General features: G+C 46.4%; 1 protein-coding gene and 1 long non-coding RNA gene across 3 annotated transcripts in view; one reads left to right on the top strand and one right to left on the bottom strand.

The window, feature by feature from the left end:
• Nucleotides 1–25,119, top strand: part of LOC147693358 (transient receptor potential cation channel subfamily M member 2-like) — a 624,327-nt gene that overhangs the window by 322,942 nt on the left and 276,266 nt on the right. For both annotated transcript variants that reach the window (XM_086933682.1, XM_086933681.1), the window contains 2 exons: nucleotides 5,433–5,646; nucleotides 11,107–11,225. In XM_086933682.1, the coding sequence (XP_086789808.1) occupies nucleotides 5,433–5,646; nucleotides 11,107–11,225 (333 nt within the window). The remainder of the gene's footprint in view (nucleotides 1–5,432; nucleotides 5,647–11,106; nucleotides 11,226–25,119) is intronic.
• On the bottom strand, nucleotides 13,289–14,565 carry LOC147693359 (uncharacterized). Its single transcript, XR_015299255.1, has 3 exons — nucleotides 14,473–14,565; nucleotides 14,279–14,373; nucleotides 13,289–13,733 (listed from the first exon to the last, which is right to left on the bottom strand). It is a non-coding gene; the product is annotated as an uncharacterized LOC147693359 (long non-coding RNA).

Here is a 25,119-nt window from a genome sequence, read left to right as displayed (position 1 = left end):
GGTGCCCGTCTCATTCCTCTGCAGTCAGAGCCGCAGCGGCAACTTCCAGCTCCTTCTTGCACCCTCACTCCCCCTTGCACTTACCGCAGCAGCAGCACTTGTCTGCTTTTTCTTTGTGCTCATTATGTTCCTGTGCATGAAATGCTTCAGCAGTGCCCATCTGGTTCCTCTTCAGTCAGAGCCGCAGTGGCTCCTTCCAGCTCCTTCTTGCGCCCTCACTGCCCCTTGCACTTACCGCAGCCGCAGCAATAGTCTGCTTCCTCTTTGTGCTCATTTAAGCATGGGCGTAAAATTCGTTCCGCTCACTCATTTTGCGGATTTTCCGCAATTTTGCGATCCATGAATCGCGCAAAATCGCGCCAAAATCCACGAATCAGCGAGCGGGACACATTTTTCTCAGAAAGCACGTACAGGGTTAAAGCAGGTGCCCAAGTTGAAGCTAATTTCTTTTTAACCATTTACAAAATGGTTACAAAGAAATTCACTTCAACTTGGGCACCTGCTGTAACCCTGTAAGTGCTTCCTGAGCGGCGCCTTGTTGCCTACTTGCAACTATTCTCTGACCCTGCTCTGACCCTCGAATCAGGGTCAGAGAATAGTTACAATTAGGCAACGAGGCTCCTGTCACTAAAATTAAACCTCAGCAGGAAGCACTTACAGATAAATAAAGCAGGTGCCCGAGTTGAAACTCAAATTCAGTATCGCATTATAATCAGCCCAAGAATCTAGTGAGCACGGTCGATGCTAGGCAGATTTGCTTTCCCCCCAGATCTACCATCTACAATTAGCTGTAATCCGTGATGGGGGTCTAGGCATCCACGAGTTTCTCGAGTGCAATCCTCTTGTACTTCGGTCTCTGACCCTTGATAAACGAGAGGCATGTGAACTCGCACAGAAGTCCAGCCCATCACACACTAGGCTATGCAACCTCTTCCCGCCCTTTCCCCCACTGTGATGGACAGCTCACTCGAGGGACCTCGGCGCCTATGGGCGCGGTGGCAAAGTCACAGACACACGTGGTAATTGCCACTCTTCTGGGCCTTTACGCAGCTGTAATGTATGAAAAGCAGGATTGATTTACCTAACGAGGTAGCACTTACTGCTTTCTCCTAATCTGCTGCTCAGATCGGACTCTGACCCTTTATGAACAAGAGGCATGTGAACTCGCACAGAAGCCCGGCCCCTCACACACTAGGCTATGCAACCTCTTCCCGCCCTTTCCACCACTGTGATGGACAGCTCACCAGAGGGACCTCGGCCCCTATGGGCGCGGTGGCAAAGTCACAGACACATGTGGTGTCTTGCCACTCTTCTGGGCCTTTACGCAGCTGTGGTGTAGGAAAAGCAGGATAGATTTACCCAACAAGGTAGCACTTACTGCTTTCTCCTAATCTGCTGCTCTGATCGGACTCTGACCCTTTATAAACAAGAGGCATGTGAACTCGCACAGAAGCCCAGCCCCACACACACTAGGCTATGCAACCTCTTCCCGCCCTTTCCCCCACTGTGATGGACAGCTTACAGGAGGGACCTCGGCGCCTATGGGCGCAGTGGCAAAGTCACAGACACACGTGGTGACCTGCCACTCTTCTGGACCTTTACGCAGCTGTAGTGTAGGAAGAGCAGGATACATGTACCCAACGAGGTAGCACTTACTGATTAGCCAGTAGAAAGTACTCCAGTTAAGGATGGTGCAAATTGCAAAAAAATCCACAATTTCGCTGGAATATCTGCACATTCGCGGATTTTTTTACGATTTCGCGCGAATTCGCTAACCGGTGATTCGCAAAATTCGCCCATACTTTTATGTTCCTGTGCATGAAGTGTTTCAGCGCTGCCTGTCTGGTTCCTATGCAGTTAGAGCCGCAGCAGCCCCTTCCAGCTCCTCCTTGCGCCCTCACTGCCCCTTGCACTTACCACAACAGCGGCACTTGTCTGCTTCCTCTTTGTGCTCATTAGGTTCCTATCCATGAAGTGCTTCAGCGGTACCTGTCGGGTTCCACTGTACTCAGAGCTGCAGCAGCACCTTCCAGCTCCTCCTTGCGCCCTCACTGCCCCTTGCACGTACTGCAGGAGCAGAGCTGTTCTATTTCCCCGGCACCCAGTGCTGAAGGAGTGCCTATCAGGTGCCCCTTGCTCTCTTAGGGCCCGATTCACAGAATGAACTTAAGACAAAATCCTAAACTTACTACTTTTGGTATTAACAGAAGGTAGGATTTTGTCTTAAGTTTCTCTTAAGACAAACTTAAAACAGACTTAAGACAGACTTAAGACAGACTTAAGACAAACTTAAGACAGACTTAAGACAGTCTTAAGACAGACTTAAGACACAATCCTCACTTAAGTCTGTCTTAAGTCTGTCTTAAGTTTGTCTTAAGTCTGTCTTAAGTTTGTCTTAAGACAAACTTAAGACAAAATCCTAACTTCTGTGAATACCAAAAGTAGTACGTTCATTCTGTGAATACCAAAAGTAGTAAGTACATTCTGTGAATGCCAAAAGTAGTAAGTGCATTCTGTGAATACCAAAATAGTAGTAAGTTTAGGATTGAGGCTTAAGTTAATTCTGTGAATCGGGCCCTTAGTTTCCTGTTGCACTCAGTGCTGGAGCACTGCGAGCCGATTCACAGAACTAACTTAAGACAAAATCCTAAACTTACTACTTTTGGTATTAACAGAAGGTAGGATTTTGTCTTAAGTTTCTCTTAAGACAAACTTAAAACAGACTTAAGACAGACTTAAGACAGACTTAAGACAAACCTAAAACAGACTTAAGACAAACTTAAGACAGACTTAAGACAGACTTAAGACAACATTTTAACTTAAGTCTGTCTTAAGTCTGTCTTTTGTGTGTCTTAAGTCTGTCTTAACTTTGTACTAAGTCTGTCTTAAGTTTGTCTTAAGGAAAACTTAAGACAAAATCTTAAGTTCTGTGAATACCAAAAGTAGTAAGTTTAGGATTTTGTCTTAAGTTAGTTTTGTGAATCGGGCCCTGCGTGTCTGCCCTGTCTTTTCTACTTGACTACCCTTGTTTCTACCATATGTTCACGTAGAGTGAATGTGAGCCAACTTCACTAAGCTCTCAGGAGTGGTTAGGAGGCTTCATAGCTGTGCTTTCTTTCTGAACTAGACTATGGAACCTCGGCGCCTATGGGCGTGGTGGCAAAGTCACAGACACAAGTGGTGAGTTGCCACTCTTCTGTGCCTTTACGCAGCTGTAGTGTAGGAAAAGCAGGATAGATTTACCCAACAAGGTAGCACTTACTGCTTTCTCCTAATCTGCTGCTCTGATCGGACTCTGACCCTTTATGAACAAGAGGCATGTGAACTCGCACAGAAGCCCGGCCCCTCACACACTAGGCTATGCAACCTCTTCCCGCCCTTTCCACCACTGTGATGGACAGCTCACCAGAGGGACCTCGGCGCCTATGGGCGCGGTGGCAAAGTCACAGACACACGTGGTGACTTGCCACTCTTCTGGGCCTTTACGCAGCTGTAGTGTAGGAAAAGCAGGATAGATTTACCCAACAAGGTAGCACTTACTGCTTTCTCCTAATCTGCTGCTCTGATCGGACTCTGACCCTTTATAAACAAGAGGCATGTGAACTCGCACAGAAGCCCAACCCCACACACACTAGGCTATGCAACCTCTTCCCGCCCTTTCCCCCACTGTGATGGACAGCTTACTGGAGGGACCTCGGCGCCTATGGGCGCAGTGGCAAAGTCACAGACACACGTGGTGACCTGCCACTCTTCTGGGCCTTTACGCAGCTGTAGTGTAGGAAGAGCAGGATACATGTACCCAACGAGGTAGCACTTACTGATTAGCCAGTAGAAAGTACTCCAGTTAAGGATGGTGCAAATTGCAAAACAATCCGCAATTTCGCTGGAATATCTGCACATTCGCGGATTTTTTTACGATTTCGCGCGAATTCGCTAACCGGTGATTCACAAAATTCGCCCATACTTTTATGTTCCGGTGCATGAAGTGTTTCAGCGCTGCCTGTCTGGTTCCTCTGCAGTTAGAGCCGCAGCAGCCCCTTCCAGCTCCTCCTTGCGCCCTCACTGCCCCTTGCACTTACCACAGCAGCAGCACTTGTCTGCTTCCTCTTTGTGCTCATTAGGTTCCTATCCATGAAGTGCTTCAGCGGTACCTGTCGGGTTCCACTGTACTCAGAGCTGCAGCAGCACCTTCCAGCTCCTCCTTGCGCCCTGACTGCCCCTTGCACGTACTGCAGGAGCAGAGCTGTTCTATTTCCCCGGCACCCAGTGCTGAAGGAGTGCCTATCAGGTGCCCCTTGCTCTCTTAGGGCCCGATTCACAGAATGAACTTAAGACAAAATCCTAAACTTACTACTTTTGGTATTAACAGAAGGTAGGATTTTGTCTTAAGTTTCTCTAAAGACAAACTTAAAACAGACTTAAGACAGACGTAAGACAAACTTAAGACAGACTTAAGACAGACTTAAGACACAATCCTCACTTAAGTCTGTCTTAAGTCTGTCTTAAGTTTCTCTTAAGTCTGTCTTAAGTTTGTCTTAAGACAAACTTAAGACAAAATCCTAACTTCTGTGAATACCAAAAGTAGTAAGTTCATTCTGTGAATACCAAAAGTAGTAAGTACATTCTGTGAATGCTAAAAGTAGTAAGTGCATTCTGTGAATACCAAAATAGTAGTAAGTTTAGGATTGAGGCTTAAGTTAATTCTGTGAATCGGGCCCTTAGTTTCCTGTTGCACTCAGTGCTGGAGCACTGCGAGCCGATTCACAGAACTAACTTAAGACAAAATCCAAAACTTACTACTTTTGGTATTCACAGAAGTTAGGATTTTGTCTTAAGTCTGTCTTAAGACAAACTTAAGACAGACTTAAAACAAACCTAAAACAGACTTAAGCAAACCTAAGACAGACTTAAGACCGACTTAAGACAGTCTTAAGACAGACTTAAGACAAACTTAAGACAGACTTAAGACAGACTTAAGACAGACTTAAGACAAAATTTTAACTTAAGTCTGTCTTAAGTCTGTCTTTTGTGTGTCTTAAGTCTGTCTTAACTTTGTACTAAGTCTGTCTTAAGTTTGTCTTAAGGAAAACTTAGACAAAATCCTAAGTTCTGTGAATACCAAAAGTAGTAAGTTTAGGATTTTGTCTTAAGTTAGTTCTGTGAATCGGGCCCTGCGTGTCTGCCCTATCTTTCCTACTTGACTACCCTTGTTTCTACCCTATGTTCACGTAGAGTGAATGTGAGCCAACTTCACTAAGCTCTCAGGAGTGGTTAGGAGGCTTCATAGCTGTGCTTTCTTTCTGAACTAGACTATGTTTGGTGTAGGGTGGGATTGTGAGAGAGTAGGGCCAGCTGTGTTGACTCTTCTAGAACAAAGTAAGGAGCATCACTGTGAACTCACCACACTGCTGTGTACCTCTCATCTCCAACAGGTGGAAGGAGTCGCGGAAACTGACCTGCTTGCAGCGCCTGACTGGCTTCTTCACTGCCCCGGTGGTGGTCTTCTATGCCAACGTGGTCTCCTACATCGGCTTCCTCTGGCTCTTCGCCTATGTCCTCACAATAGATTTCCAGACTACCCCTTCCTGGAGAGAGTACCTGCTCTACGTCTGGATCTTCAGCTTACTCTGTGAGGAAGTGCGGCAGGTGAGGAAGCCCCGAAACACACCAAGGCCAGTACTCTGCTGGCTGCAAGTTATTTCACTGTGAAGGGGTCGGGGGACGCTGTTGCAGATAGCTGAGTGTTTGGCAAATGAAAAAACCTGCATGAGTTGAGCCAGAGAGCCTTGTTATGTCTGGTGTCAACAAAGACCTTTTGATTTTACTAAAATAATATGTATAATCTACTTAGTTTAAGGGACTTTTCAGCCAGCTCTCTTCATCGATTGGACTGTTATTGTGTCATTCACATTTTGGTTCTTCCCACTACAGCATACAGCATAGGGCAGTGGGTCAGCCTACTTAACCAACTGGTAATTTCACTTTGAGTAATTATATTTTGATTTTCACAATGAGCACATCCACTCACAAGCTAGTTCCTTCAGTGTCAGTGATTTTGTTTTCACATTATTACTTTAGTGTTATCTTTGTGATAGCATGCTGCTTTCTACCCACTCTTCATGGAGCCACAGGGCACATTCCAACTTTATCAGTTCCTGCCGCCGCCAATGCTGTTGTAAAATCCTTGGCGAGGCCTTTGTTTACATGAAGGCTGCTATTTCACAGCATAAAATATTGTGTTCCTGCCCTCGGTTTCACCAGTGGTTCTTTACTGAACTTTATCCAGGAAGAAAACCAAACTTCATTGTGTTTCATTCGCAGGGCACTTGCAATAATGTTATTTAAATGAAGGTGGGTGTACATTGGGTTTAAGCATCCACTGTTTTATACTGTGAACCTTCTTTCCATCTTCTTTTTTTTTATTACTTCTTTGCCTCCTTTCATTATTCCCTTCTTTCTTTTTTGCCTCTTCCCTTTTTGCTTCCTCTTTTCCTTCTTTTTCCCTTCTTTCCATTTTCCATTTCTTTGTTCCTTTTTCCTTCTTTTTGCATTGTCTTTTATCTTCCTTCCATCTTTCTTTTTTGCTTTTCCCTCCTTTTTTCCTGCCTTTTTGCCAACTTTCTTTCCTTCTTTTCTTCATTTTTGCCTTCTTTGTTTCTTATTTTTCCTATTTTTTACCTTCTTTGCTTTTTTCTTTCCTTCTTTGTTTCATTTTTGCCTTCTTTTTGCCTTCATTCTTGCCTTCTTTATTTTTTCATTCTTTCTTTCTATCTTCTTTCCCTCTTTCGTTTTTGTATTCTTTCTTTCATTCTTTCCATTATGCTTCATTCATTTTTGCCTTTTTCTTTCTTTCTTACCTTCTTTTTTGCCTTCTTTCTTTCATTCTTTCCTTTTTGCTACCTTCCTTTTTCCCTTTTCTTTCTTTCTTTCCTTCTTTCTGTTTTTTCTTTCCTTCTTTCCTTTTTTCTTCCCTTTTTCCTTTCTTCCTTTCTTTTTGCCTCCATTCCTTTCTGTCTTCCTTCCTTCCCTTTTTGCATTTTTCCTCCATCCATGTCATCCTTCCTTCTTCCCTTCCCTTGCCTTTCCTTGCCTTGCCTTCCCAAAGGGTGTTAAAGTTTTATGTCAATGGGGCAGCACCAGAGAAACAGAGCGCAAAAGGGCCCCACTGTAGCTAGGTCCTTCATTTGTGGACAAATAATCTCTGCCCTCTTCTTCCTCATCTAGCCTTATAGATAGCACCCCTCCCACTAGATGTGACAAGGTAACAGACCCACTATGTTTATCACCGCATATTAGCAGCGGAAAACAGCCTTGAGCAAAGAACAGCCACTGGCACTCTGTGGGTTGTATGGCTCTACGATTGAGGTTCCGGAACTATAACAGTGGATTGTGGAAAGAGCCCTCGCTGCCTGGTCCAGGCCCAAGGAGTAGTGCCCAGACGTGACTGCACCACAGAACACAGCACCAGTGGTAGCCGGAGGAGTTGAGTTCGGGAGAAATTGCTGGTGGAGGAGAGCCCCAGCAGGTGTGACTGAAGCAGCCCAAGCAGCTGGATATAGATGCAGCATGCTGTGCTTGGCTTGTACTGAGTGAACGTTCTGCCAGGACGCGTTTCTGAAGCTTTAACAATGCGGCAATACAAGGCTCCTGGCAGTGCAGTAAAAAACATAGTAGCCAATGCTGCCTACTGTCAACGATGGACTGCTCTTCCCACACCCAACAGGCACCACAATGAGCTTCCTGCTGAGCAGGACCGGAGGGCCCTCGCATGACTGCAGAGATTACCCCATGGCTACTAGTAATGATCCCCTGTGGCCAGTGAGACCTGTTTGTGTCTCCCCTGCTGAACAGCATGGCACCAGGACAGCGCAAGGGGTGAGGCAGTCGGAACCTCCATGGAGGTTTGCAGAGAGTGGACAGAGAAAGGCTGCTGCAAAATAAAGCTGGTTCTTTGGATCACACCCAGGGAATATTTCTCTGGGAGCCCCCTATCAGCACACAACAGTGCTCTACCGAAAGCGGTGGTGTGGCAGACCGACTCTAGGAGAGGGGTGTTCCCTCCATACCTTTTAAAATAACACTGAGCGCCCAGAGGAACGGATTGTGAGCCACTACTCACACGAACCAGTGGGCACATGGGTGGCTGCCCTATCCGGCTGTGATTCATTACAAACAGCATCGCCTGCTTAAGCCTCTCTGGCTGTTCTGCGCTGTGCCTGGTTGGGTAGGAGGGGAAGGCGGGCCACATCATCACTCCAGAAACACTGTATGAGTATGACACACACAGCCAAGAGTGACAGCTGGTGATCTCTACAACCATGTACTAAAACAAGAGGACCAAAAGAAATTGGGAAAGAGGCACCCCGATCAGACATACATATTGTGGCAAAGTTCAATGCAAAGTGTGGCCCTAAGGGGCCGGGGCGATAACGGAGCCCTGGACCATGCCTCAACATGAAAGGAGGGTGAGGGTGACATGCAGTCCTACTCTGGACAATGCAGGGCAGCCTGCTATCTATTGACCAGAAGATAGACACCCTCAATACCCATATGTACACAATAACACAAAATATTGACCAAAATGATGGATGCCTGAAAGAAGCGGAACTGAGAATTTCCCAATCAGATGATGGCTTGAAGAAGCACAGTGATACCAGCCACACCATGAAAAATGTTCTCCAAGTGATTGGAGCCAAAAATGAAACTCAAGAGTCCTGCTCCTGCTGAAACAATTCTGCATCCTTGGAGTCCCAGAAACGGCTAACACAGGGAAAATGGAAGAATACGTAGAGCGCAGGCTGACCACGTATTTTGGCTATGAGGCATTCTCAATACTACAGATAGTGGAAAGAGTACACAGGACTTTGGCGGCAAGTATTCCCCCTGAGCCCTGGCATAGCATACCATCTCAATTTCTGTGACTTAGATACAGCAATTCACCAGCGACAGGAACAGTGTGAATGATAATTTAATAGACACAACATATTGCTCTTCCTGTATTTTACACTTGCTGTGCAAGAAGCACCTCAGAAATATGCACCGATTAAACAACAGCTGATCAGAGATATTTTTCTTTTTGCTACGCTATATCCAGCCTGGTTAAAGATCACACATGGAGGGAAACAGGACATATTCCAAACCACACAGCAAACTATCTCAAGAAGCACAATAGAAGGAGCGCCTAGAGCAAACAGCAGAATGACAAGTCACCCTGCTTACCCACACTAAGTGATTCAGACTGACAGACATACTGCATTAATCCCACTAGGACACCACTCTGACTGCTTGCCCTAGCCATCCTCTGTTGCTCGTCCCTCATCATCTGGATGCAGATTAGACCTGCTCAGCGGATTCGGCTGGGAATTACTCAACTTACATTTGTATTTGAACACTATTGGCTATTTCACTTGGCACCCCAGCCCCCTCTTGAGTTAAATAGAGTGAGAGCTCAAGCCAGCCCTCTGGCTCCCCCTATAGATTTGACCACTTGCGTGTCCTGATGAAACTTTGCCTGATCGAGTACTTGCCATTAAGGGGGACAATGGCAGCTCAACCCAGATCTCCTGATGGAGCAGGTTTTCTCTGAGAAGGCGTGTGAGGGTATCTTTGAATACTTAAAGCATAACATTGGCACGGTGGATCACTGGGGCACTGTCTGGGACGTATTTAGGGCAATACCGAGAGCGCCTTGCATTGAAGAGCAGTATGGAGTACATATATCACTCAAATAACACCTTGACAGATTAGAATGCAAGGTCAAAACCCAGGAGGACAAACTGGGGAGCCCCAAGACCATATGAGCAGAAGTACATATCCCGCATTTACTTTCAGAGTATGCCAAGGGTGGCAGAGGAGGAGCATATATTTGGGAAAATATGCCAAAGCACACTCGTATAGTGAAGGTAAATAACCATGGAACAAGCGCTCTTGTTAAAGCGTCCCCGGGCCACACTTGAAATCATGGAGATCGAAGACATAACAGGGGAATGCCACCAAAATGTTGACCACATTATAGCCACATTCACTGGATACTATACTACTCACAACACCCTAACCCCCCACGCAAGTAGCAGGGTCAAATATACCACTTTAGCTTGGCTGCGCAGTAAACACAGGACATTTTTGCCACAACAGTTTGAACTTGACAAAATCCAGACCACAATAATGGGCCTGCAGACTGGAAGATCTCCGGATACCCTACGGCTTCCTGGCTGATTTCTACAAAAGATACAGAGACATTCTGGGCCTTGTTTTACTGGAAATATATAAACAAGCATTCATACATAAAATATTACCGCCATTCATGAGAGAAGCCTTCATAATTACCTTACTGAACCCAGTAGGTCTCCTCATATATGTGGGTCCTACCAACCACTCTCCCTTATTAATTGTGATGCCAAAATATTTGCCAAACTCATTGCCAATCATCCTATCCTTCTGCTACCATTCCTGGTCAGACCAGACTAGTCTAAATTCATCCAAGGCTGCTCTACTTCCCACAACCTATATGCATTAATCGTATTAAATTAACGACCTGGACCCCACTACCGCCGCTGCAACTGTCTTTCTAGTTCCCACTAAAGTATTTGATTCCTTAGGGATATATTTTCACAATATTTTCTTGAATCGGAATGCATAGTGCTTTGACTTCCTGCATCTGGCGTGGTCTTGCCTGGAAGTTGTAGGCACATTGGTCGGATGTGATGCTTAGCATTGTTTTCATGAAGTGTATGAGCAGCAATTTATTTGTTTTTAAGCAGCTCTGCGTATTGTGGACCAGTGCCAGGATACCCTCGCAGGTGATAGTGCACTTAACAGATACACATAACATACCACAGTGCCGTCAGAGCGCTCTACACAGCAAAGGAAGGTCCAGGTTTACAAAGTGACATAGGGCCTGCTTTAGATCTTGGCAAACGGGTTACTCCGTCTCATCTGCAGAAATACCAATCCCATTGGATATAATGGTAATTATATTTCCGTCGGCAGGATTTCCACCACCGTTGTGTCGGAGTAATCTGTCCACCAAGATCTGAATCAGGCCCATACTGATTTGAATGCCACTGTCGTCAAAGCATTAAAAAACCTTGTTCTTGTTTTTGGTAGCTCTTCTACGACAACGAAGGCATGACATTTGTGGCTAAAGGCAGAATGTACATCAGCGAGTTCTGGAACATGGTGGATGTTGTGGCGATTATTCTCTTTGCTGCTGGCCTTACCTGCAGGTCGGTATCACTCTGGGTTCATTGACCTTTATTGTACATTGATTTTATTTTGGGATACGTTTTATAGCATGGTCTGAACTCTCTGCAGGGTAACAATGTTTTTCAGAGAAATGTTGCTGGGGTAGCGAGTGCCAAACAGCCAAGGTGCTTGACAGTTCATTTCAGGGGCAACATGATTACACTTTACAAGCAACCTTTTCCTATGTCAGCCATTGGCAAACTGAAGACACACCGCACACAGCTTCTCCAGCAGTGCATCTCACAAGCCTGGTCTAAATGTGGTGTGCAAAAGTGCGTATTTTATTTGCACAGGGCGATCCTAGCCAAACAGCAGCAGAGTTCTGTACAGCATCTGTGGTCATGGGTATGGCTAGGCCTTGGTGCATCAAGAGTGGGATGCAAGAAGGCCTAGGGTAATGGGTACTGGTTAATGCTTGCGGAATTAGGGCCCGATTCACAGAATGAACTTGAGACGAAATCCTAAACTTACTACTATTTGGTATTCACAGAATGCACTTACTACTTTTGGGATTCACAGAGTGAACTTACTACTTTCAGGATTCACAGAATGAACTTACTACTTTCGGTATTCACAGAATAGATTTAAGACTACTAACTTTACGTCCGCACTCGGGCCGGAAATTCCGGCCCGGAGGCGGAGCTTACGGCTTGAGGGTGGAGATTACGGCCTGGAGGCGGAGCTTGTGGCTTGAGGGTGGAGATCACGGCCTGGAGGCGGAGCTTGTGGCTTGGAGGTGGAGCTTCCGGCCCAGAGGTGGAGATTTCAGCCATATCTAAATACCCCCCTCCGAGCTGGAAGCTCCGCCTCCAAGCCGCAAGCCCCGCCTCCAGGCCACAAGCTCCGCCCCAACCCAGAAGCTCAGCCTCCAGGCCGGAAACTCCGCCTCCGGGCCGGCATTTCCGGCCTGAGTGCGGACGTAAAGTTAGTAGTCTTAAATCTATTCTGTGAATACTGAAAGTAGTAAGTTCATTCTATGAATCCCGAAAGTAGTAAGTTCACTTTGTGAATCCCGAAAGTAGTAAGTCCATTCTGTGAATACCAAATAGTAGTAAGTTTAGGATTTAGTCTTAAGTTCATTCTGTGAATCAGGCCCTTAGTCTTTGTGCAGTGTCCCACAGTTTAAAATTGTCATCAGGGCAATAGAGGTATTTTATGATCTAAAATGTCAAACATGGTACTCCTATCCTTTTTCAGATTATAATTCATAGCAGGTGCTATTTATAAATTCAGTGTGTCTTCCTGTTGGGTCTGTGGCTGGCAGAAGTATGTACCCTGTCTAAGTAGGGACCACAATCCTACTCAGAGTAAGTCAGTTGCACACCATAAATTCACCTGTGCTCACCCTCTGGTAGCTTGGCACAGAGCAAGCAGGTTTAACACAAGAGGCAATGTGTAAAGTATTTGTGCAGCACTTACTATAGTTAAACAGTGAAAATATCTCACAAAAATAAACCACACCTGGTTAGTAAAATAGAGCTTAATTTATCGAGCAAAACAAGATGAAAATGACAAAAATCGAATACGTAGAACCGAAGTTCTACATTTTTAAAGAATATTTCGAAATCTAGTGCTTAGAAGCATAAAATGCCAACGGGGCGATCTAGTGATGCTGGACCGGGTCAAATCTGAAAAGTCAGGCCGAACGCGATAGAGCGCAGGTCGGATACAGGAACCACTCAGGGCCCGTTGCAAACAGTATCTCCACAGAGGAAATGTAGACGGCAAGGAACAAGATTTGAGGATCGGTTGGAGGTGGTGGAAATCCTTAGTATTGTAGGGGATGCATTGGTTCCAAGTTACGCAGTTGGAAGACGCTTGTGAGGCAGGCGTTGTCTCATTGTCACTAAATATAAGACGGGGCCCCCTGGAATAGATGTAGGGCAGACTGGCAGGGGATAAATAAATCCAAATTCAAAGAAGAGAGGTCTGCCCTATATATTTTAGTTTAAGGGCTCATAAAGAGTCCCACAATAGTCAAACAACACAACTGTGAGCTCACTGACGGCCACGGTCACCACAATCAAATTCTCAACACAGCTTCAGAATATATATATAGTTTTATTTTCATTTTTCAAAATATAAATTTGATTTCAGAAACATGTAAAAACATCATCCTTCAAATAAATGCAGAGCACAGTGATGGAATCACAATATACATAAATACATATCCCCTATGCACCCTCTCATCTTTCATTTTAAAACACAGACTCTTTCCACTGAGATCAACTAACACATTCAATCCATTCATTCAATTGACAAAATACAAAAACCTCAAAACCCATCGCACACAAATACACTGAGGTAATTCTGCGGTATCCTCTCAGCAACTTGCTGGGGAGATGCCAGATGGTGTAGGCAGGAAAGATGGTCACCACGCCGACGCGCGTTTCGGTGCCAAGCCCGATCTACGGCGGCACCTTCCTCAGGGCATGTATACGAGGGGGAGAAAAAGGGGGGAACAGTACAGTTTTACAGCCGTGGTCACTCTGTGATGAACAAAAGAGACAATTTTTAGAATCGACATACACAATTATATTCTCTTTTCACTTCATTTTCTAAAATACAGTTACATACACGGGTCTTTGAAGAGGCTAACACTGTTATGTCCGTGATAAAATAATTAGTTTTGAGACCAAGTCAAGTTTATATATTGTCCTTCTTGTAACAGTCGTATTCTAGGCAGATAAGGTTCAGTTCACAGAGTGCGTGCAGCGAGCTCAAAGAAGTGTGCAACTTAATAAAGGCCTTATCACACTGTGATTAATTATTAGCCCAAAAGGGTCATGAAGCAAAGGAATCCCTTGAGGAAGACAAACAAACGCTAGTCAAACAATACAAAATGTAAAAAAAAAAAAATATATATATATATATATATATATATATATCAAAAAGACATTGCACACCATGTACAGGAGAGAAAGCTTGGGACAACAATAGGAGCTCTTGTAATTAGCCCTCACAGGAATCTATCAATGGGGTTATTGGAGGCGTTTTTCTGGTCTAAGTAATGTAGAGCTATGATAACATATACCTTAGATCCACAACGTGAGAGCAAGGTGCCACTCCCGTTTCTCCAGGAGGTTCAGGCCGGTTAGATAGAATGAAAAAACTGAATCAGGATGGACTCTATTAGGAGACAGGGAAGACATTTTTTTTCCGTCAGTTTCTAAAATTTCTGTCAAGGGGGCGTGTCGTAACACTCCTTACTTTTAAATTAAGACTTACTTAAGGATCTTAAATAGTAGCAGTTGCTTGTTTACTCCGCCAAAGTGTTGTAAATGCCCATTTTTTTAAAGCAAAACTTGAGCAACAGATAACCTGTAAACAAAATATGAGGGAGAGTTAATAGTGGTAGCGAAAGTTCTTCATAAAGATGTCTAAACCTCACGTAAACAAACGTGCTTTAAAACTTACTATTCAGGCGAGATATTTCTGTTCTAAACCGCTTCTTCCCAGAAATTGATTTTCATGGCTCAAAGGCCTGGTAATTGTCCAGCCAAGACGGATCTATTAGTAGGCTCGGGGCTTTAAACATAGAGAGAGCAGGAGATGATATAAGTATGCCGAAACTGATGTCTAAAACAAAATTACATCTCGGGCGTTTTGGATGACTGAAACGCTACATTCTGACACCGTATATAATTAAAATCAAAGGCGTTTCTGGGGACTGAGGTGTTACATTATAACACCGTATTCCGTAAGAGCCAGCAGTTATTTGCATTTCCTCTATCAGCCAATCCACGATTGTGGTGCATACAAGGCTGGGTCAGCGATTTCGATTTTAAAACAAACGGCCAGGAAAAGATACCTTGTGTACAAGAACCAAAGCCAACAGGCTGGAATTAGGGCTGGGAACCTCAAAAGTTTAAAGAGCTTACCTCCGAGATACGGGTCAGTGATTCTCTTCTCGGGTCCTCCGGCGGCAATCACAGCAGTCCGGGCGTTCAGGAAATCTAAGCCGGGTTCCCGCGGTTTTTAAAGCATGGGGAGGACACACCTCCCTTCCCTCCTTCTCTTTCTTTCCTTAATGATCAAGGGCGGGCTCGAGCTAATGAGGAGCACACAAATGAAAACCCGGGTCGGGTTTCCTTACTGATCAGGGGCGGGCTCGAGCTAATGAGGAGCACACAAATGAAAACCCGGATCGGACCCGGAGGACGATTGAGGTTTTAAAGGGAGAGAGCCTCATTAGGGGCCAGAGCAGGGCCCAAAGATTAGGGTGACCAGATTCTCAAAACAAAAAACGGGGACAGGTCATAGACATAGAAGTAGGACTACGGTTTGCAGTAACGATTCACATAAAAGTAGGATTCAAAATTTGCAAACATTCGTGACAAGAATTTTCAATTCTATTAAGGACTAGGAGGCGAGGATTATGCTTAGTCTCATTTCTTTATTGAAATGCTCAGCAGCCAAGTAAAAACCACATTACCCAGAAACACTTGGGTAATAACCATAGAGTCTTGTTAGTATAAATAGCTGTACAGACAATCCCACTTCCTCTTTCTTTGGTGAGGAGAATCCAGGAAAACAGCAAACAATCCAAAAGTCAATGTAATATCCAAGAACAGTTCATCAAAGGCAACGAAGGGAGACATCCCAAACAGCCGAAGGCAGAAAAACCAGGAGACTTCTTTAGAGAAGAAAACAGGCGCTCCTACGAGGAACCGGAGGTGCATCACTTGGGATCAGAACCTGAAAAAGACACAAAGTCGTAATAGCCATCCCAAACATCATACATAACTCGAAGTAAGGGTGGGAAAAGAAGACAATGCAAAATATACAGTTGAAACAACAATGCAAATCAATCCTCAGTAATACAATGTATAATCTATGGGTGGGATAATCCTCGCCTCCTAGTCCTTAATAGAATTGAAAATTCTTGTCACGAATGTTTGCAAATTTTGAATTCTATTGCAGGACAGGAGGCTCCGATTATGCTTGTTCAAAGCTCGTCCAACACCACAGATGCAACCGTAGGCACAGGCTTAAAGTAAAAAGTCTTAAACACTGAATCTGTTGACCAATCAGCAGCTTTCATAAGGTCCCCCAATGTGACCCCCAGTGAAAAAGCCTTAGAGGCCATGGCACCACGAGCAGAATGAGCTCCAAAAACAGAAATATCAATCCCTGCCTCTCCCATAAGCCACCGTACCCAGCGAGCCAAAGTAGCTGTAGTAACAGGGCGGAAAGGCTTCAGCAATGCAATGAACAGTTGACCCTGCATATCAGATCGAATAAGAGAAGTACTCACCTCATAAGCCTTGAGGCATTGGACCACGCAAAGATTGGGGCGTGCCGGAAAAGAAGGGAAAGAGATAACCTCAGTATCAGTCTTGGTACGCCGGGAAAGGCGAAATGTAACCCCTTCAGGAGTAAAACTCCGACCAGCAAGGTCCAATGCGTGAACGTCAGAAATTCTCTTGCAAGAAAGCAAACAGAACAACATTGTAAGCTTGGCCGAAAGTTGCTTGCGAGAAAGCAAGGAATTGACCGGCCAGGCTTCCAGAAACCTCAAAACAACCGAGACGTCCCATAAAGCCACATATTTGGGACGTGGAGGAACAGTCATACGGACGCCCTTAAGGACCTTAGACACTAAAGGGTGCTCCCCCACAGGCTTACCGTCAATCGGAACATGACCTGCCGAAATAGCAGAGCGGAAATTATTAATAGTACGGTACGCTAGACCCGAGGCCGAATATAGGGAGGCCAGAAAATTGACAATTAAAGAAACATCTGCAGATGTTGGATCAGCTTGCCGTTGAGCACACCAGTCACTCCAACGGTTCCAGGAACCTCTGTAACGCTTGTGGGTATTTGGTGCCCAGGCGTTGCTGAGGAGTTTGGTAGCGTCCGAAGAAAGGCCTGACACAGCCCACCGTTCCCCGAAATTCGCCACGCCAGGAGAAGGAGAGAGCCTGACTGAACTAGGGGATGCGGATTCTGAAGCGGATCTAACAGGAGATTCCGCTTCTGAGGCAGAAGAAATGGCAACGCGCAAGTCATCTCCAATAGAACAGGGAACCAAGGCTGAGCTCGCCACAGAGGAGTGATCAGAATCAGCTCCGCCTGAAAACGTTTCACATAAGCCAGAACCCTGGGGATCATCATAAACGGGGGAAACGCATAACATAGGGAGGTCGGCCACGGTTGAAGGAATGCATCCGTCGCCAGAGCCTCCGGGTCCGGTCTCCAGCTGAAGAACCGGGGAAGTTGTGCATTGAGCCGGGACGCAAAGAGGTCGATCTGACAAGGGCCCCAGGTCCGTATAAGTTGTCGAAATACCCGCGGATGGAGTCTCCAGTCGCTGAAATCCTTCAGGTACCTGGAATTCCAATCCGCCACCACATTGCGACAACCCGGAAGGTACTCCGCAATAACAGTGATCCCGTTGTGCAGACAGTAATGCCAAAACTCCTTGGCGATTTCCGCCAACAACCTCGAACGAGTCCCCCCGAGCTTGTTGATATAACGAACTGCTGATACATTGTCCATTCGGAGAAGTATACAGCAGCGGGACTGAAGCGGAGACAGACATTTGATCGCGAACGATCCTGCCAGCAACTCCAGACAATTGATGTGGAGACAGCGTTCCTGGGGGGACCAACGCCCCCCTGTGGAGACCTGACCGCAACGGGCTCCCCAGCCCCATTGACTGGCATCCGACTCGATCACTATTTCCGGAGAGGATCCGAAGAGGGCCCTGCCGTTCCAGGCCTCCATGTGATGCAACCACCACGTCATCTCCGACTTCGCCTCTTCCGACAGAGGGATGCGATCGGAATAGCGAAGGCCCCTCTGAAGATGCTGGATCTTCAAACATTGCAACGCCCGGTAATGCAGTGGGGCCGGAAATATCGCCTGCAGAGAGGACGCTAAAAGTCCTACAACTCGAGCTAAAGATCTCAACGACACAGTCGGATTCGACACAACAGACTTCAATTCCCGTTTGATGTAACGAACCTTCTGACGAGGTAGCAGAAGTTGACAAGAAAGGGAATTGATTTGAAAGCCCAAGAAATCTATTACCTGAGTAGGTTGAAGTACAGACTTGGGAACATTCACCAAAAACCCCAGAGACTGGAGCAGGTCTACAGTCCACGCCAGGTGAGACATCAGTGTTATCGGACAATCTGCCAACAGGAGGATGTCGTCCAAATAAATGATCAAGCGCACTCCCCGACTGCGGAGAGATTCCACGACCGGACGTAACAGTTTCGTGAAGCACCACGGTGCTGACGAAAGGCCGAACGGGAGAACCTGATACTGATACCACGTCCCCAGCCACTGGAATTGTAGAAAGCGGCAATGGGACGGAAAAATCGGAACCGAGAGGTATGCATCCTTGAGATCTAGACGGGCCATCCAATCCCGTTCCCTCAGTAGATCCCTCAATAGATGGATTCCCTCCATCTTGAAGTGGCGGTAAACCACTCCCGCATTGAAGTCCTTCAGATTGAGGACCAACCTCGCACCCCCTCCCTTCTTCTCCACAAGGAAGATTGAGCTGACAAAGCCCTGAGGGTGGCGCACCATCGGCACAATCGCCCCCTTGGCTTCCAGAGACCTGAGTTCCTCTGTGATGAACTCTCGACTTTGGTTTGAGAAATGGAGAGGAAAGGGAAGACGGGACTGACGCACAGGATGATAAAATTCCAGTTTGAAACCCTGAACCGTCTCCAGCACCCATGCATCGCTGGAGATTGATCGCCAGTTCTCTAGGAAATGGCGAATCCTGCCCCCCAGAACAACACTGCATGCAGGAAGAATGCTCACCTGAAGTGGCGGAGTCGTGGTAGCCGCCGGCGGACCCTCCTGCACGTCCTTTTTTGAACTGGCCACGTCCCTTTCTTGAGGGGTAAAAGTTTGAACGAGGGGTATAACCCGAGTCCTGCTGTCCTTTCTGGGACTGGTACCCCTTCTGGGAGGACTGTTGCTGACCACGGCCGGAGGAACGTCCTCTACTTCTACCGGCCCTGTTGAAAACCGGACGAAGGGTCCGGCGGAGAGACGCTTGAGCCTTATCCAGGCCGCTGAATGTATTTACAAAATTGGTCAGCTCCTTCAAAAATGGTTGCCCAAAAAGAAGACCCTGAGCCGCAGGACCCGACTCAGAGGTAGCCAATTCTTGCAACTTAGGATCAAGCTTCAGCAAAATGGATCTGCGTCTCTCAGCCGAGAGCGCACAGTTGGCATTACCCAACTGGCAAATGGCGCGTTGAGCCCAATTAATCAGTTCATCCGGATCCACCATCCGTTTAGTACTTTTAGCCAGGAAACCAAGATCCAACATTTTGGTGAGGGGACCCAGAAGATCTAACACCTTATCCTGGCAAGCCCGCCAGGACCTATCCAGACCCTTTTTGGGGTCTTTCGCAAATTTGCGGAGGTACGTTAACATAGTAGGATCAACCTCAGGAGTCTCCGCCAGATGATCCGCCAAGTCCGGTCGCGGGCACTCAGACCGGAGACGGGCACGTACCTCCTTCTCAAAGGGTTGGCGAATGTGCTGCTGGACGTACTCCGTCACAGCCTGTGAAGGAAGCCAAGCCGTGGACTGGGGGTGTATGATGTCCTCCGGCTCAAAAGTCAGAACTGGCGGAGTTGAAGACGCATCAACAAAATGCTCCTTGCATTTCTTCTTCTTGGGAGGGGGAGGAGCGGGGTCTGAGGAAGACGAAGACTGTAGTTCATCGCTTTCTCCTTCTTCATGAACTACGTCCGACTTGGCAGAGGACAAGGACAGGGCCAATTTCTTGAAGACAGAAGAATGAGGGTTGGCAGGAGAAGATGACGACTTCTTAGCTGCAGGGACCCAACCCTGCTGTTCTGCATATTTTGTCAGATGCCTCTTGAGAGGCGTGATAGCACGCACTAGTGCTCTATTCATCGAGTGCTGGACACCCCGGTCCAGAGCTTCCACCAAATGTTGCTCCATGGAGTCTGGAGCCTCTTCATCAAATTCCTCCTCATCGTCATAAAAATATTCACTCATGGTTCACAGTGGATGTGAAAAGATATGCCCACCAATGAGGAATGCAAGTATAAACAAGCCAAAGGCTCAATTTAGGGGGGTGAAAAACCCTCACAGCAAGCCAAAGCTGTAGAGAATACAGGCGAAATAAGTATAGAGAGTGGAGGGAAGGCTCACTGCATCAAAAAATACCACCCTAGGCAAGGCCTATGCAAAATTTTACAACCAGCGTCCTTTTCTAGACACCGGCGTCGACAGGGTCAATCCTGGAGGCTCGTGGGCATGTACGTCGCAGGGGACGACCTTCTGAGAAGCTCCGGTGAGGAAAACAACACGGAGCGCCGGAAATATCAAACGCGCATGCGCGTTAAACCGGCCGCCTGAACAGGAAGGAGAGCAGCTCGCGCAAGCAGCGCGAGGCAGCTCTGACCCCAATAGACCACTCCACAAAATAAAGAACTCAGGCACAAAGCGCCCGACTTCAGGGCGGAGATGCCTCGCACCCAACCGCGCCGCCACCGAAACGCAACGCGAACGGAATGGCGAAGGCAAGCGCAAGAAGCGCAATACGCGCGGAAAACAAAGCGGCAGATAAACTAAACAGTCGCCGCTTAAGCAATACAAAGTGCAAGGCAAATAACAATAATAAGGTAAGAAGCACTTAACTGGCTGCGGAGCAGCAAAGAAAGAGGAAGTGGGATTGTCTGTACAGCTATTTATACTAACAAGACTCTATGGTTATTACCCAAGTGTTTCTGGGTAATGTGGTTTTTACTTGGCTGCTGAGCATTTCAATAAAGAAATGAGACTAAGCATAATCGGAGCATCCTGTCCTGCAATAGAATTAGTTGACAGCTGTCATAGACATAGAAAAGGGACAACGACGACACCTCCGTCCACAGACCGAGATGAAGCATTACAGACAACAAATCTGAGGTATTTTATTGGCACCCCTCTCCTTTACACAGCAGCATTAGTTCTTCTTATTACATTTACACTTGTAAGGACTACAGCATATATTTGCCAAAAATCAATAAAACATCACAGGCTAGCAAATGCCAGTGCAAAGAGAGCATGCACGCGCATGCTCAACTGGAACAATGAAAAACAGGGACATTTCTGTGTTTACCTGGGACACTGGTTGAAAACGGGGACATTTGAGTCACTTGGAGAAAAGTGTCGGGACACGGGGACACTTCTCCAAAAACGGGGACCGTCCTGGGAAAACGGGGACGTCTGGTCACCCTACCAAAGATGGAAAACTTAAAGCAATCAGCGATAACGGGACAGATCCACCCAATCCAGTGAAATAAGGATAACATAGCGGCCCGGGCCTATCACGGGTTTTTTTATGGAAAATCCATCCAAAAGATCCGACCTGGAAAGGAGCAAATTAAAGAGCACCCAGGTGTCAGATATATGCGAGGGTGCACATAAGCATAAGGACAAATATAAATCGCACCGATCACAGCAGCATAGAATAACCATATTCATGGTTTTAAACAGATAGGAAAATCCCTACAAGATAGCGTTCTCCCATGGGCAGCACTCGTTCAAACCCATATTGACAGAATCAAGAAAAAAGATCCAGTACACCTCACGTTTTTTTCTCAGCAGTGTGGCATCCTTGCCAGGGATGTTCCGAATCTTTTCAAGAATGGACCATTTGAGATCATTCTCTGAATGTTTGGCCATGGTCCAATGTGCCACAAGTGGAGCCCCACTTTTCTGATTTCGAATATTTGACTTATGTTCCCCAATCCGGGTTCGGCACTCACGTCCTGTTTCGCCAACGTAGGGCCGTCCACAGGGGCATATGATGACATAAATTGTGTTGGTGGTTCGGCAGTTACTCATACTCTTCAGTTGAATGTTGTGCTGAATGTTGTGCTTACCAATCTTCAGGTTATTACCTGTGATGGCATGGGGGCACGCCTGGCATGTCCCGCAGCGATGGTTACCCTTAACAAGGGGTAGCCCGAATATACCCATTTGTTTAGGTGCTTTTTGTGGTTGCACTGGACCCTGAACTAGATGGTTACGGAGATTTTTGTTCCGACGAAAAGCAAAAATTGGTTTATTCAGTTGGTTTTCTGGGTCACTGGTATTTAAAATGTGCCAATTAGAGTTGATCACTTGCCGCAATTTATTGTCAATCGTAGAATGTCTGGTAATACATACCAACTGATCCTGTTTCTCGCGATTTTGTTTCTGAAACATGCTGTCTCTATTAAAGTACCTTGCACGCTTGAATGAGTCACGGATCAGGCGATGTGGATATCCCCGTGCTGCCAGATTGACCTTTAAAAGGTCAGCTTGAAACAAAAAATCTCTAATTTGAGAGCAATTTCTCCTTAATCTGAGAAATTGACTGAATGGGATAGAATCACGTTGGCTTCGTGGGTGGAAACTACCATACTCCAATAGTGTGTTCTTTGCGGTGGGCTTAGTATACAAAGATACATAAAGTTGTTTGTCAAGATGTTCAACCCACACGTCGAGGAACTCAACTTTTTCACTGCTGATTTTTGCAGAGAAACGAATGTTAGCGTCAGCCAAGTTAATCCAGCTAATGAATTCATTGAGTGTTGCCTGGTCCCCGCTCCAGATGAAAAAGATATCATCAATGAAGCGCAACCAGGCACGGACATTCTCATTGAATGGGGCAATCTCATTGTAAATGTTTTTTTCTTTAAAGTGGCCCATGTATAAACAGGCCACACTAGGGGCACATGAGGCCCCCATGCTCACCCCCTTAACCTGATGAAAGTATTGTCTGTTGAACTCGAAGTAGTTTTCTCCCAACACTACTTTGAGAAACTAGCTCGCCGCCTTCCTCGAAGCCAACAAATCCCTCGACTCCTCACAATCTGGCTTCCGAGCAAAACACAGCACTGAGACTGCCCTCATCGCAGCAACAGACGACATTCGAACTCTACTGGACAATGGAGACACAGTCTCCCTCATCCTCCTCGACCTCTCTGCAGCATTCGACACAGTCTGCCATAGCACCCTTTTACAACGCCTCAATAACATCGGAATCCAAGGAAAAGCACTTGAATGGATCACCTCGTTCCTCACCGGAAGAACCCAGAGAGTCCGCCTACCACCATTCAAGTCCGAGGCCACTGAAGTCATCTGTGGCGTACCACAAAGATCCTCACTCAGCCCCACCCTCTTCAACGTATACATGAGCCCCCTCGCGGCCATCGTCCGCCAACACAACCTCAACATCATCTCTTATGCGGATGACACTCAACGAATCCTTTCTCTCACCAATGACCCCAGCACCGCCAAAACTAACCTACACGAAGGAATGAAAGAAGTTGCCGAATGGATGAAACAAAGTCGTCTGAAACTGAACTCAGACAAAACAGAAGTCCTCATCTTAGGGACATCCCCCTCTGCATGGGACGACTCCTGGTGGCCGGAAGCCCTCGGAAAAGCACCCATCCCGACAGACCACGCACGGAACCTAGGCGTCATCCTGGATTCTTCACTCTCAATGAACAGACAAGTCAGCGCCGTATCCTCTTCCTGCTTCAACATTCTTCGCATGCTCAGAAAAACATTTCGCTGGATCCCCACCGAAACAAGGAAAACAGTCACCCATGCTCTGGTCACGAGCCGACTGGACTACGGAAACACCCTCTACGCAGGCACTACTGCTAAACTCCAGAAGAAACTCCAACGAATCCAAAACGCCTCAGCCAGGATCATATTAGACATCCCACGCAACGAACACATCTCCGGTCACCTTAAAGACCTACACTGGCTACCCGTCAATAAGAGGATCACTTTCCGACTGCTAACCCACGCACACAAATCACTCTACGACATCGGACCAGATTGCCTCAACTCACGACTGTCCTTCTACACCCCCTCCCGCCAACTACGTTCTTCCAACCAAGCCCTCACCACTGTACCTCGCATCAACAAGACCACCATGGGAGGCAGATCCTTCTCATACCTGGCTGCTAAAACATGGAACTCACTCCCCGCTTACCTTCGCCTTACCCAGAACCACCTAGCATTCAGAAAGCAACTTAAAACGTGGATATTTGACAAGTAATCCTCCTCCCCTGTCTAAGCGCCTTGAGACCCTCTGGGTATGTAGTGCGCTATATAAATTCTCTGACTTGACTTGACTTGACGAATGACAGGGGCATTGGGGAGATCAGGCTGTCGATTTAGAATTTCTTCAATGACAAGAAGAGCCCCTTCCTGCGGAATATTTGAATATAGCGATTCCACGTCCATCGTGACCAGAAATTCAGAATCCGGGTCAAACGAAAGTTCTTCTATCTTAGAGATGAAATCGCCAGTGTCTTTAATATAAGACCTGAGTTGGCAGACAAGTGGTTTCAGGAATTGGTCAACGTATTTAGATAGGGGTTCCGTGGCGGAGCCAATGGTTGAAACAATCGGACGCATCGGAGGATCAGTTTGATTTTTGTGAACTTTCGGAAGCCCATAAATAATGGGCATTCTAGTGAAGGAGGGGGTTAGAAATACTGCCTCCTTTGTACTAATGAGGCTTTCCTCTACAGCTTCAGTCACTAGACAGAGGATGCGTCTTTTTAAATCAATCTCTGGGCATCTCATGATGTGGTTATAATGGGTGTCAGAAGATAAAAGATTGTTCATCTTCTCCACATATGAAGATGTGTTAAACACCACAATCCCCCCACATTTGTCGCACGGTTTAATTGTCCAGTCATGGTTGTCACGGAGTTGTTTGAGGGCCACATTTTCTTCCATAGGAAGGTTATACCCTGGAAATGGAACAAACTTTAGTGTATTAACAAGTTTGTTCATGACTGCCTTCTCAAAAACACCGACCTCGGGTCCAAGGACATCGAGGCTCAGTGTGAAATCTGATGAAGGTTTCAGAC

This window comes from Lissotriton vulgaris, chromosome 8 (genome assembly GCF_964263255.1).
Source record: "Lissotriton vulgaris chromosome 8, aLisVul1.2, whole genome shotgun sequence".
NCBI lineage: Eukaryota > Metazoa > Chordata > Amphibia > Caudata > Salamandridae > Lissotriton > Lissotriton vulgaris.
Note: the sequence above shows the minus strand (reverse complement) of the source record. Positions and strands in the feature narration are given on the sequence as shown.